Source organism: Labeo rohita, chromosome 21 (genome assembly GCF_022985175.1).
Source record: "Labeo rohita strain BAU-BD-2019 chromosome 21, IGBB_LRoh.1.0, whole genome shotgun sequence".
NCBI lineage: Eukaryota > Metazoa > Chordata > Actinopteri > Cypriniformes > Cyprinidae > Labeo > Labeo rohita.
The window spans coordinates 6,314,585-6,329,706 of NC_066889.1; the positions used below are offsets into that span (position 1 = coordinate 6,314,585).

General features: G+C 33.9%; 1 protein-coding gene across 2 annotated transcripts; it reads right to left on the reverse strand.

Annotated features, from left to right (window-relative positions):
* Nucleotides 1-1,208: 1,208 nt before the first annotated feature.
* On the reverse strand, nt 1,209-10,738 carry LOC127152124 (mitochondrial fission factor). Of its 2 annotated transcripts, XM_051092586.1 has the most exons (8): nt 10,680-10,738; nt 9,891-10,102; nt 8,468-8,577; nt 8,103-8,197; nt 5,376-5,555; nt 4,915-4,980; nt 4,604-4,679; nt 1,209-1,857 (listed from the first exon to the last, which is right to left on the reverse strand). In XM_051092586.1, exons 2-8 carry the CDS (start codon nt 10,093-10,095, stop codon nt 1,726-1,728), a joined length of 864 nt encoding a protein of 287 aa, XP_050948543.1. In that variant the 5' UTR covers nt 10,096-10,102; nt 10,680-10,738; the 3' UTR covers nt 1,209-1,725. The 2 variants fall into 2 exon arrangements, with proteins under 2 accessions (XP_050948543.1, XP_050948544.1); XM_051092587.1 differs by lacking the exons at nt 4,915-4,980; nt 5,376-5,555.
* Between the last annotated feature and the right edge of the window lie 4,384 nt (nt 10,739-15,122).

Here is a 15,122-nt window from a genome sequence, read left to right on the forward strand (position 1 = left end):
AATTTCAAAAATATAGGGCTAAAGAAATCCAACATAGCAGTTCATCTTTTCAGTTCAGTATTTGTTTAGGAGACAACCACATACAAGTCTAAAAGCTTATAAGCCTGATTTAAATATTTTCCCTAAAAATCTGATTTCATAGAAACCTATTTCACTGTAGTTGTATTCACATGTCATTTGTTTTGAAACATGGACCAAATCGAATGCATTTTCAAGTCATCGAGTATTTGAGCACAGTCAGTCTCAGTTCAGCACATTGTGTGCGTCGGTACTTGACATTTTGTACACAATCAGTCTTTTCTCATTCGCTTGAGAGATAGAAACTAGTTATTTTTCTTCCTTCCTGTCTTTCTTTTTTTTTTTTAGATAAAATCTAAAACATTTCCAGCATTGTTAGATCACCCATTGTCAATGCTCAACAGCTGTGTATTTAGGGCAGTTTCAGCAAGTTTTGAAGAGCACTAATCTAATTTGGGCACAAACTAAGACAATGGACCAAAGAGTGGACTGAGACAAAGGTGGATCTAAAAACAGATAAACACACATTACATTTCAAACATGGTTTCTTGCAAATGTGAAAATTCTTAAAAGGTCAAAGTTTCTACATAAAGATATTGAAGTTTAACTGTGCCGGTCAGGCCAATCTGCTCATGTGAGTTTGATTTCATTACCACGTTTATCAGTTTGTTCCACCTGAAGCCTCAGTCTTATCTAAACTTACTTGATGGTCTTGCTACATTTGATTCTTTATTGTTTCTAAAAGAGAATGTGTCAGTCCATCTCAGGACGAATTATGAGAATGTGTTTTTGTATTATTTTGTATAGTATGTACCCATGCGTCCCAATCAATGGGCATTTTACATAGTCTTTTTTTTTTTTTTTTTTTTTTTTTCCTCACAAGGAATGTTTTACATTCATTTCACTAGTATTTGTTTCTTTACAAAATGTCACTAGTTGCTGCTTGACAATGTTATTACTGTACAATGATGATTAATTTGAATTAAATTGTATTCCTGTTCATCATTTCCTATCTTATCTCATGCAGATTTTCTATAAGGCTTTACATTTTTCAATTGGTTTATAGTCTAAAGCGTTTCAGTAACTATTTCCTTGGTTAATTTAATTTTTTAATAAACTGATCCAGTTGCAGCATTTAGTTGTTCTTTGTCAGGCATCATGTGAATGAATTTTTAAATGAGACATATGAGGTTAATTACAATTTTTTTATTATTTTAAATATTCATCATATATCAGGCCGGGCAAATGAGTTAACATTGAAGGTTATTCAAACTGGAAGAAAATAGGAAATGTAAATATAAACATTCATATTTATACTTTCATAAATACTTGCATCAAAGCATGCAGAACATCTCTTTTTTTGCATTTACTTAATTTGCAGAATAAATCAAATACAAAAATAGTCACTGCATACCTTTCACAATGAGAAAAACATGCTCAAGTTCCTCAAATCACTTGTAACGCAAAGTGCCCCAAGTCACTGCCATGATCACATGACACATACGAGTGGATGGTTCACATTTACGCCTCATTTTGATGACAGTCCTCTATCGGAGTGGTTTCTAAACCATCCATTTACCATAGTTTTGGTGAGAAGAAATTTAGTAATCACTATAACAAATATGTGGAATTTTGTACTTCCCAGTAAACGGCTCTGCTGCTCTTGTAGTGCTGTCTGTGTAGTGTAGTGTTGTGGAGTGCAAGCGGTCATCTGCGCAGCCACAGCCAGCCGTTGATCAGACAGGCAGACAGTAAGAGAGAGAACAGCACCAGTTCTGTCTGTTTGTGCTCTGCGTTCTGCCTCTCCAGCCCTGCTATCCTCCTGCTCATCTTCACTACCTGAACCAGTCAAATCAAAGGAACACAATCAATGTCATCCACACTATACATATTTATATACTTTACACTTTTCAAATGTTTGGGGTTTGTTAGATTAAAAAAAAATAAATAAATAAATTTGACCAATATATTTATTGCTTTTTCAGTTTGCATATCACAACAGATCCGACAATTATGGAGTAATAATCATGTAAACACAGCAAACATTTTACACCCTATTCTCCCTCCCATCAGCCCATTCCCTACATAAAAAAAATAGATAAATAAATTAATAAAAAAATTAAAAAATTAGATTTTTAATATTTTTTTAAACAAGTCTCTTCTGCTCGCCAAGCCTGCATTTATTTGATCCAAAATACAGCAAAAACAGTCAAATTTTGAAATATTTTTACTATTTAAAAATAATTGTTTTCTATTTGAATAGATTTTAAAATGTAATTTATCCCTGTGGTCAAAGCTAAATTTTCAATATCATTACTTCAGTTACATGATACTTTAGAAACCATTCTAATATGCTAATTTGCTGTTCAAGAAACATTTTCTATTATCAATATTTACAACAGTTGAGTACATTTTTTTTTTCAGAATTATTTGATGAATAGAAAGATCCAAAGATCAGCATTTGCTGAAATAAAAAGCTTTTGTAACATTATACACTAAACCAGGGATCACCAAACTTGTTCCTGAAGGGCCGGTGTCCTGCAGAGTTTACCTCCAACTTTCCTCAACACACCTGCCTGGAAGTTTCAAGTATACCTAGTAAGACCTTGATTAGCTGGTTCAGGTGTGTTTGATTAGGGGATGGAGCTAAACTCTGCAGGGACACCAGCCCTCCAGGACCGGATCTGGTGACCCCTGCACTAAACCATTCAAAAGCTTGAAGTCAGTATAATTCCTTTTTTTTTTTTTTTCCTTGGGTAAGAAATGATAGAAATTAATACTTTTATTCAGCAAAGATGCTTTAAATTGATCAAAAGTGATGATAAAGACATGTATAATGTTACAAAAGATTTCTATTTCAGATAAATGCTGTTCTCCTGAACTTTCTATTCATCAAAGAAACCTGAAAAAAATTCTACTCAGCTGTTTTCAACATAATTATAATAATACATTTTTTTGAGCACCAATTCAGAATATTAGAATGATTTCTGAAGGATCATGTGACTGGAGTAATGATGCTAAAAAAATTCAGCTTTGAAATCACAGGAATAAATAACATTTTAAAATATATTAAAATAAAAAGCAGTTATTTAAAATAGTAAAACTATTTAAAAATTTGACTGTTTTTGCTGTACTTTGCATCAAATAAATGCAGGTTTGGTGAGCAGAAGAGAATTCTTTAAAAAAAAACAAATCTTACTGTTCAAAAACGTTTGACTGGTAGTGTATTACTGAAAGAAATCTATTATGATCAAACATACAGTAATATTTTACTATAGTAAATATTACAATTTAAAATAACTCATCAGTAAGTCTTCAGTGTCACATGATCCTCAGAAATCATTCTAATATGCTCATTTGGTGCTTTAGAAACATTTCTTGCTATTATCAATGCTGACAACAGTTGTGCTGCTTAATATATTTTTGTGAAAATTGTCATGCACATTTTTAGGATCTCTTGTTCTTTTACAAAAAATATAATGTCACTTTTGACCAATTTAATGCGCCCTTGCTATATAAAAAAAATATATTAATTTGTTTTTAAAAATGTCGTAAAAAAAAAAAAAAAAAAAAAAAAAAGGTTACTTTTTACATGTGCTTGTAAATTGGACTACACTCCTCACTCTTCATTTGTTTTTCTGTCTGCTGGAGCCATTATATTGATTTGTATTTTTTTATTCCAAACACTAGATGGTATTTTTGTGTAATTAAAGGGATAGTTCACCCAAATTCACCCAATTTAAATAATTATAATTATTCAGCCTCATGTTGTTCCAAACCTGTAAAACCGTTGTTCATCTTCAAAACACAAATTAAGATATTTTTGATGAAAGCTGAAGGCTTTCTGACTCTGCATAGACAGCAACGCAACAAACATTTCAAAGCCCAGAAAAGTAGTAAGGACATCATTCCGAAGATGAAAAAAAGTCTTATGGGTTTGGAACAACATAAAGGGGAGTAATTAATGACATGTCTAACAAAATAAAAAACATCACAAATAAGCTAAGCTTAAAAATAAAATCTATAAAGTCCATGTAACACGTTAACTATGGATTTGTACAGTACTGTATTATATGTACTGTATTCATAAAAATTACATGTGTGACCATGGACCACTAAACCAGTCACATGGGTCATTTATACTGAATAAATAAGCTTTCCAATGGTGTATGGTTTGTTAAGATAGGACAATATTTGGTCAATATATAACCATTTAAAAATCTGGAATCTGAGGGTGCAAAAAAAATCAAAACATTGAGAAAATCAATAATGAAGTTCTTAGCAATGCATATTACTAATCAAAAATCGGTAGGAAAATGTACAACATATCTTTGTGGAACACGATCCTAATGATTTTTGGCATAAAAGAAAAATCGATTTTGACTTTGTACTGTTGGCTATTGCTACAAATATACCTGTTTTTAAGAAAGGTTTTGTGGTCCAGGGTCGCATATAATCTGTATATAAAACTTCTGTATACATGACATACAAAACTGCACAACAACAGAAAAAACTATGCATGAATGAAAGCACTGTCTCTCAGTGAAATCTGAACCTGTGGTTGGTGTGAAGCCCAGGCACTCACCTGTCTGCGGAGCACCATGAACTCGACAGCAGTACCCGTGTCCTCTTCAGGACTGAGCCAGAACTCCTGCGATGCACTGTGGGACAAAAATTATGTTAACAAACACTTAAACATCTTTCCAGTGAAACTTACATAACACCCTCCCTGACATCACCGACCGATTTGCTTAATTCAACGAGCTTCCGCAACACAATTTGTTATGATAAAAACCCTACATTAACAACTAAACAGGAAATGTTTGCTTATGCTTAGATTGCGGTACAGCAGCATTCCACTAGTGAATACATGGAAATTGCATGAGCCACTGTCACCTTGTCCTGCTTTGATCAGGCTGAACCTCCACAGGCTGAGAAGGACGGTTTTCTGGGTAACCGTACCTTAAAACAAAGAAAGACACCAGGAACCACAGCAGTTGAACATGATTTCGTGAACAATTCCATTCAAAATGAGAAGAAAGGGGGAACTAAAAGCTCAAAGCTCAGTTTTACAATGCTTAAGGTGCTTGTTAGTTGCTCCAGTAAAGCAATGGCGGTGAATTCAATCAAAGCCCAAAGCTCTGATTTGAATTTGCAGGCATGAAAGGTGCACCAACTCTAAAAGCCTGACAGGAAGCCAAGTCTGATGCAGTTCCATCAGAAACAACCAAATTAAACCAAACCACACAAAAGGGATACAAAGGTCAAAGCAAACAGCTGAACAGCCCAGGTTAGTTAGAGCCCACAACTGCAGGAAGGGGGACAGGCAGGGAGTGAAGGATGAGGATCCGTGTCACCTGGAGGAGTATTTTTTGGTGACGGTCTGGAGGAGTTTCTGAGACGCCTGCTGGCCCAGCTCCTTGGCGGCCTGCAGCATGCTCTGTGGGGACAGCAGGTTGGGTGGGATGGAGGGGCGCCCCGGGGGCTGTGGTGGGGGCGGGTCTGTATGCACGACAGGTGGACGTCCAATACTGCGGCTATTGCGGAGTGGGAGGGAGAGGTACGGACATACAGGAGCACTGCTGTTATTTAAAGACTGATACTAAGACTAACACTAGTTGTAACACACAAACCTGACATGCTTCAATTGAATGTGTCTGTTTAAATAAAAGTCTCATTAAATGAATGAGCCTGGTAAATAAGCTTCTCATTTAGCACAAAAGGTGTCCTGAACTGACCAAATGTAACAATCTCTCCTGCCCTCTAGTGGCTGTTTAGTGGTAGTGAGACATGCATATATAAAGCAGGGATCCTCAAATCTGGCCAGGAGATCCACTTTCCTGCAGAGTTTAGCTTTAACCCTAATTATAATCATTAGAAAAATAACAAAAAAGTTACTAAAAACTAAACAGGACCAAAGATATATATTTTCGCTTATACAACTTAACTTAAAATCATGCTGTTGACAATAAAGGTTCACGTACAATTATGTGTGAACCATTAATTTGTATATTACTGCATTATGTACATTATATTCATATAACACAAATATATTTCTATGTATATTCACCAAAAACACATCTGAAATTGCATATTACACAAAATCCTCTCCTCTTTATATTTTTATATAAATATAAAGATTTATAATGTTACAAAAATCTGTCATGATTTAATTATTAAAACTGAGCATCAAAGAAAATTGGTAACAATTGAGCACAAAATGGCTGCTGAAAATTCAGCTTTGCCATAACAGGAATGCATTACATATACATTTTATTTTCTGTTACAAACAATTTATATACATCGCTGTTTAAAAGTTTGAGATCAACAAGATTTTTCATATTTTTAATGCAGTCTCTTATGCTCATCAAAGCTGTATTTATTTGATCAAAAATACAGAAATATTGTGAAATATTATTGCAATTTCTATTATAAGGTTTCTATTTTTATATACTTTAAAATATAATTTATTTCTGTGATGCAGCACTGAATTTTTTTTTATCTGCCATTACTCCAGTCTTTAGTGTCACATGCTCCTTTAGAAATCATTCTAATATTCTGATTTATTATCAGTGTTGAAACGGTTGTGCTGCTTAATATTCTTTTGGAACTTGTAATCCTTTTTTTCTTTGATTCTTTGATGAATACAAAATCTAAAAAGAACTGCATTTATTCAAAATAGAAATCTCATCTAACAATAAACGTCTTTACTGTCACTTTTTATCCATTTAACACATTAACACAATAAAAGTATCAATTTCTTCCAAAAAAAAAAAAAAAATGAAAAGAAAAAATGACTGACCCCAAACTTTTAAATAGTAGTGTATATTGTAACAGAAAATTTCTATTTTTAATAAACACTGTTCTTTTTAACTTTTTATTTATCAAAGAATCCAGAAAAAAGTATCACATGTCCCAAAAAATATTAAGCAGCACAACAACTGTTTCCAACACTGACTATAAATCAGCATATTAGAAAGATTTCTAGTGCACTCTCAGGGCTGGGTTGCGGCAGTAAGGGCATCCGGTGTGAAACGTGCCAAATCGGCTGCATGGATCACTCCGCTGTGGTGACCCCTGATAAAGGGAGCAAGCCTTAGAATGTTTTCTAAAGGATCATGTGACACCCGAAAACTGGACTAATGGATGCTGATTCATCTTTACTTCACAGGAATAAATTATATCAAAGCACAGTAAAATAGAAAAATGTTATTTTAAATTGCAATAATATTTCACAAAATTACATTTTTTTCTGTATTTTTTAATCAAATACATCTTTTTTTTATCTTCTTCATAAGAATCTTAAAAAAAACAAAAACAAAAACAAAAACAAAAAACACACACATACAGATCTTACTGAACCCAAACTTTTGAATGGCAGTGTATATTTTTTAATCAAACTAATACAGCCTTGTTAAGCATAATCATTAATTCTATATATTATTATATTAAATTGATTTGAAAGCCCTAACATACATTTATGTGAATGTGTATGTGTGTATATATATATACATAATAAATATATATATATATATATATATATATGTGTGTGTGTGTGTGTGTGTGTGTGTTTTGATTCTGGTCATTCTGTCTTCTTTGTATACATGACCCTGGACCCTGGACAAAACCAGTCTTAAGTAGCACTGGTATATTTGTAGCAATAGCTAAAAAAACATTGTATGAGTCAAAATTATCGATTTTTCTTTTATGCCAAAAATCATTAGGACATTAAGTAAAGATCATGTTCCATGAAGATATTTTGTAAATTTCCTACTGTAAACATATCAAAATTTAATTTTGATTTTTTAAATAATTTTTTGCACCCTCAGATTCCAGATTTCCAAATAGTTGTATCTCAGCCAAATATTGTCCTATCCTAACAAACCATACATCAATGGAAAGCTGATTTATTCGGTATAAATCTCAAAAGTTATTGGTTTTGTGGTCCATGGTCACATATTTGTATATGACCCTATAATAATATGATTCCCAGCAAGTAGAAATTATTCCTACTAAGTACATATATTATAGTAAATATGATTCCCACTAAGTGCTTTAGCACTCAAACAGTGAACTGGACTTACGGAGACTGGGAGCGGAGTGTTTGTCTGGAGTGTGTGGGGGTTCCAGGTGGGGTTCGACCAAAGCCCTGATCACTGTAAGACCTTCGTAGTGGACTCTGTGTGATATTACAAGAAATATCATGACCTGGAATGATTCCTTCATGACCCTCACTGACATTTACATATTTTGTTAGGTGGCTCACCAGTTCTCCTACAAACATTTTTTTACACCATTCTATTGTTAGTGTAATATAAACTTTCCTCTACAAGTCTGTCAGGTTGCTGTTTTGTTCAAGTAGGCAGATCTTCAACAGAATAAGCTGCAATTTATGTCCCTTTTGTCATTTTAGTCAAAGGTTTGCTTATGTGTAGCTATGCGAGACTACCTGGACAGACTCTCTCATGAACGCCTCCTTGTCCCAGGACCCATGCTGAAGGTCCCACATTGATGAAGGGTGTTTCGTGAAGAGAGGTCGTGGACTCAGATCAGGAGCATCTGTTAAAAAAAGGTAAAGATGGTACACTGCAATTCAAAATTTTAGGGATCAGTAAGAATTTTTAATCTTTTTTAAAGAAGTATCTTATGCTCATCCATATATCTGATCAAAAATACAGAAAACAACAACAGTAATAATGTAAAATATTATTACAAATTAAAATACCTGTTTTCTATTTTTATATACTTTAAAATATAATTTGTTCCTGTGATGCAAAGCTGAATTTTCATCAGCCATTACTCCAGCCAATTCTCCAGTGTTCAGTGCGACATGATTCTTCAGAAAACTTTCTAATATGCTGATTTTGTTATTAATGATGGAAACAGTTGTGCTGCATTTTTTTTTTACTGGTGGAACTTTTTCAGGATTTTCTAATGAATAAAACTTTAAAAAGAACAGTATTTATTCAAAATAGAAATATTTTCTAAGAGTATAAGGCTTTATTATTACTTTGGATCAACTTAACACATCCTTGCTGGGAAATATATATATATATATATATATTTAGATTTATTTAAAAAAAAAAATAAATAAATAAAGAGAGAAAAAATAGCTTACCCCAAACTTTTGAACAGTAGTGACTATAGTGTTATAAAAGATTTGTATTTTAATGAAAAAAAAAAAAATGCTGTTATTTTTAACTTTTTATTCATCAAAGAATCCTTAAAAAGTATCAAAGGTGCTAAAAAATATCAAGCAGCACAAATGTTTCGAACACTGATAATAAATCAGCATATTAGAACGATTTCTAAAGGATTATGCGACACTGAAGACTGGAGTAATGATGCCGAAAATTCAGCTTTGCATCACAGGAATAAATTATATTTTAAAATAGAAAAAAAATTTAATTGCAATAATATTTCACAATATTTTTGTTTGTTCTGTATTCTTGATCAAATAAGTGCAGACTTGAAGAGTATAAGAAACTTCTTAAAGAAAACATTAAAAACCTTACTGATCACAAACTTAGAAGTACTTTTTTTTTATTTAAACTATGTTTGAAAGAATTTAATGTCACTTAATGTCACATGATCTTTTAGAAATCATGAGATTCTGATTTGGTGCTCGATTACTTATTTGCCACTGTCATTACTGTTGTAAAGAATTTCTGTTTCTTAATATACAATCTATATATTATCTATAATCTATATATAAAAGTACTATTATTATTATTATTAGTACTACATTTAAATGATAGTGCATCTCTGTTTTTACTGTATTTTTGCTCAAATAAGTGCAATTACATATTCATATATCTGACTTGTAAATCATTACTGAGCATTGTCTGAACTATGACCACTGTGAAATCTACCTGTTAAGGCCAATCTGTCTGGTATGTGCATGCTGTAGGCAGCAGGTAGCTCTTCAGGTCTCAGGTCTGCAGGTTGGTGCGCGTGGGTCGCTGGACCGACCCTCAGCCGCTCGGGCACGCGCATCCTCTGGCTGATGACCTCAGTGAAGTACGGGTCACGCTCGCGCATTGGAGGACCATCACCAAAATACCCCGAAGATGCCATAACTACCCTAATGCCAGTAAAGGGAATTAGACTAAGCGCACGGCACAATACAACATCAAATGTTAAGCTGCGTTACGTGAGCAAAACAAACACAGACTGAAATAGATTACAAAATAAAGTCGTGGTAAGTCATCTGACGTGTATAAACAACTATAATGTAGCAAATACTTAAGATAGCAGCTACTTGCTGGTGGTAATATATTCAAAGTGAGCGGTCAGTGACCCATGTGTCCTCAGATACAGATCCGTCAAGACTCAATATCATTCCCTCATGACCTACAGTCTCCTTAGACAGACGTCGATTATCAGCTAAGCAGTTTAATTATCCGTTTCACATTTCTATACAACAACACACTGGTCTAAAATGAACAGACACCTGTTGATTACAACTCGTGGGGCTAAATGTGTCAAGTCACACATGATTATAGTGTGTCCACGACTTAAGCGTTTTGGTTTCGTTTTTCCACACAGACTTTGGATTTCTAACGTACTAACGATGTATTAACAAACAGTAGACAGAGCGTTTAAGTGTTTTGGCTTAATAAAAACACTTCTTTAAACTTCCAGCAAGCTGTTCAACCCACCTTCATGGAGTTCACGACGTACTGACGTACGTGACGTCATATGACCGCGAGCAAAAGTGGGCGGCGCATACATTTGCTGTCAGTTTCTGCTAAAGGTAAATATACGTAAGCTATTGTAAATGAAGCTTGAATCTGTTGCGACTTTTTGAAATACTACGCATAAAAAATCCCTTTTAAATAATTAACTTAATAGAACATGTTTCTGTGACAACCTTATTCAAAAAAGAATTTGAGCGCAGCCTGAGGCGTTAGCCAATCAGAAAACTCGGTGTGACTTTGGGGACGGACAAACCTGTTGTCCAAACAATTTGCTTTAAATAACAATACATTAGTAATTTCATATTTTTAGTCAATTGAGAGAGAGAGAGAGAGAAAAAATCAGACATATATTTACAGCGTTTCCGTTCTTTAATAGACTATTATCCAAGAACATCAGTGCATTCACAAAAAGGAAATTGGCACTTGGAACATTCAATTAACAGTGATCTCAGGGAAAGGAAAACATTTCTCAGAAGTAACATACATGTAAAATGTTATTTTATCTCGCTTTATTTAATGTTTTGGCTATAAACCGTGTCCATAAATCCATATTTCTGAGCATAATGTAAACATGTAGTGTTTTTCTAACAGGGTTATTATAATTAACTAAAACTAAAAGCATTAAAAAATAATTTCTGCTTGTTAACTTAATGCACTAAAAGAACCTCCGTGGAATGTACTATACAACAATACAGACATTAAAAAATTAATAGAAATGACAAAAAAACCTAATAAGTACCCTAATCAAAATTCGTCAATTAAGCAGATATATTTACTGTAAATTTAACCTTAATGAAATGACGCATATATGATTTTTGTGACAGAACAGGAACACAATTTTTTAAAACATCAATCTCATTGGAAGCTCTGTTAAGATCCATGTGAGACAAATCTTTAAAGAAAAGCTATATAGATTTGTTATGGAAGACTCTAAAGACTTCGGGCTGTTTTTAAAGTCGATGGTCTAACACAATTAAAGCCTAATTAAAAGCACTAAAGAGCAATTAATGATCATTTTCTTTGGGTGAGATAGTTGATAGTTAATGCTTTTACAAGCCTGTGTGTCAAAACACAAAACGCTCAACATGAATAAAACTGAGCTCACAGAGCTATATTTCTTTTTTTCCTAAATATATTAAAGCTTAAATATGAAGAAATACTTCTAAGGCAAAATAAAAATAATACTAAAAATAAAAACTGGATTCATGCATCAGTTTACTATTTATGCAACTGACATTTGTGTGCGATTATATGCAGTGTATATTCACACTAAATGGATATTTGAGTATATTATATCCATTTGGTACAGAAATTGCCATGATGCCTAAAATGAAGAAAATTTGATACAAGACATGTACAATTTTGTCATAATTATGAATTACAATACCAATAGTGCTTATGTATATAAAATGTGTTTAAATTTAAATGCAAAATTGTAACCAGCACAAACATATCTAAGATAATTAGAGCCACAGTGAAAAATGTATATAAATGATTAAAAAAAAAAAATTACATATCATGAATGATGAAAAATTCATGCAATTTGGCTTGAAGAACAACAATGGTGTAATATGTTTTGGTTTAGGATATAACACATATATTTAGCATATAAACCAAAGCCTGTGGCTTCTGTGGCACATTCTTACTAGCACAAACGCTAGACAGGAACATGAGTGCTGGCAACAGGCATAGATATGAACACATATACACACACATATTCTCCGACACGCATACAGTTCTCTCTTAGTCTAAAATAAACACAAAGATAAACCACACTTGAAATTATCTTCAGTTCTTGCTACCTCTGACATAACGTTTCAGTAGAAACCTGTTGCTTTATGCGGCATTGTAATGTTCAGTCATAACTTACAACTCACTGAAGCTACCAGCAGTTTAGCCCATCTCTTAACGTTTATCATTTTCTATAGTGAGTTGTCTATGCTATTCTCTTATCAGTCTTTCAACAGCAACCAAGCCTGAAACTGATCTGCAGTCTGTGCCAGCAGTTATCAATGCTGCCTACCGAGCTGGGTGCTCCATCAGCGTAAAAGACAGTCTGTCAGGGCATTGTGGGATTGATTGTTGCGGCTGGAGTAAGAGGCCCAAGAGACCTGAGCCGAGCCCCAAGCCAAGTAAGCAGTTTGCAATTCCTCCATTTTCAATGAGCAGAAGCAAGGTCAAACCTCTCCAGTGCATCTTTCAAATACTGTGCTTGTATGTATATTCAATCCGTCCTGTTTGGATAAAAGCGTTTGGTCATGTTAAAGTTCTAACCCTTTTTGCAATTAGCATTTTATAATACAGTGATTTCAGCACAATTATATTAAGGCTTCATTAGTTTTAGTGCTTCGTCCAACAACCTACTGACCCCTTGCAATGTCACTTTTACATTTACAGTTGAAGTCAAAAGTTTACATACACCTTGAGGACGCTGTAAAATATTAATTATTTTACCAAAATAATAGGGGATCATTCAAAATGCATGTTATTTTTTATTTTGTACTGACCTGAAGAAGATATTTCACATAAAAGATGTTTACATATAGTCCACAAGAGAAAATAGTAGTTGAATTTATAAAAAATTACCCCGTTCAAAAGTTTACATGGGCTTGATTCTTAATACTGTGTTGTTACCTGAATGATCCACAGCTGTAGTTATAGTTGTTTATGAGTCCCTTGTTTGTCCTGTACAGTTAAACTGCCCGCTGCTCTTCAGAAAAATCCTTTAGGTCCCACAAATTATTTGGTTTTTAAGCAATTTTGGGCATTTGAACCCTTTCCATGGTTTTGAGATACATCTTTTCACAATGAGGGGCTCACATGCAACTATTACAGAAGGTTCAAACACTCACTGATGTTTCAGAAGGAAAAATTATGCATTAAGAGTCAGGGTTGTAAACTTTTGAACAGAATTTTTTCTTATTTTGCCTAAATATCCTGATATTCAAAAAAAAAAAAAAAAAATCACCCCCCGGTTTCCTTCTGGAGCACCGGTGAGCGCTTGAACCTTTTTTAATAGTTGCATATGAGTCCCTTAGTCGTCCTTAGTGTAAAGATGGATCTCAAAAAGATGGATCATTGTTGGAAATGTTTAAATACAGAAAATGCTGAAAAACCAAAGAATTTGTGGGACCTAAAGGATCTTTCTAAAGAACAGTGGACAGTTTGACTGTTCAGGATGAACAAGGGACTCATGAACAACTATCACTAAACTACAACAACAACAAAAAAACACAGCTGTAGATCATTCAGGTAACAACACAGTATTAAGAATTAAGTGTATGTAAACTTTTGAACAGGGTCATTTTTATAAATTCAACTATTATTTTCTTTTGTGGACTATATGTAAATGTCTTTTATGTGAAATAGGTCAGTACTAAATAAAAAAAATAGCATGCATTTTGTATGATCCCTCTTTTTTTGGTAAAATAACATTTTGCAGATTCTGCAAGGTGTATGTAAACTTTTGACTTCAACTGTATATTGGATTAATACAGCGATATTCCCATCACAATGCTAAAGTGCAGTCACATTTGCGAAATATTTTGGGCCAAACTAGGTCTACTGTCTGTTGTCAATACTGTAGAAGAAGCACAGCTCACACAGAAACCCAAATAACTGCATTTTGCCCACAAAAATTCGCCAAACATTGCTAAATGTGACCGCACAACTCAAACATCCCAGTCACTCAAAGGTTGGCAGTGTGAGAGATTATTTACACGTTTACTACAATGGCAGCAGTTCGTTGGCTTAAACCTGAGCTGGAAAACATGATTCAGCCACATGTAATAGATGGGCAGTTTGGTTGACTAGTTAGAGCACAAGCCGTATACACAGAGAGATGAGGAGGGAAACAAGGTGAGAACAAGCAGCATTATAGTACAGTATAGCACCTGGTGATGTCAAAAGCCACAGAAAGCTTTGTACAAATTCACACAGTTTTTACGCTGTAATAAAAAAAGTGTAATAAAACACATTGTAAACAGTCTGAGAACGACGGGGAGAACAACAAAACGAGAAAAATTAGGGCCTGGAATGTTGTATTATCCAATGATTGGGCCCCAAACACAGCTTTTTTTTGTGTGTGTGTCTGTTTTTGTGCATTTGTGTCTTAGGAGAGTGATTGTGTGAGCACAGCATTTCTGAGGTAAAATCTCTCAATATCTGTAAAATCACAAGCAGCTGATCTGACGATTTGATTGACTATTCTGGCATGTTTCTAAGGCCAAGCTCCACACGAAACAAACGCATTACATTCCATGTAAATTTCTGTTTATGTGTCTGTAAACAATCGAATTGTGTGTATACCTGTGAGTGCATTTTCCACAAGACGGTGTAATCGCCATCTTACAAATATGTGATTTGGATGTTGTATCTTGCGTTTGTTTTGTTCACGTCAGTGTT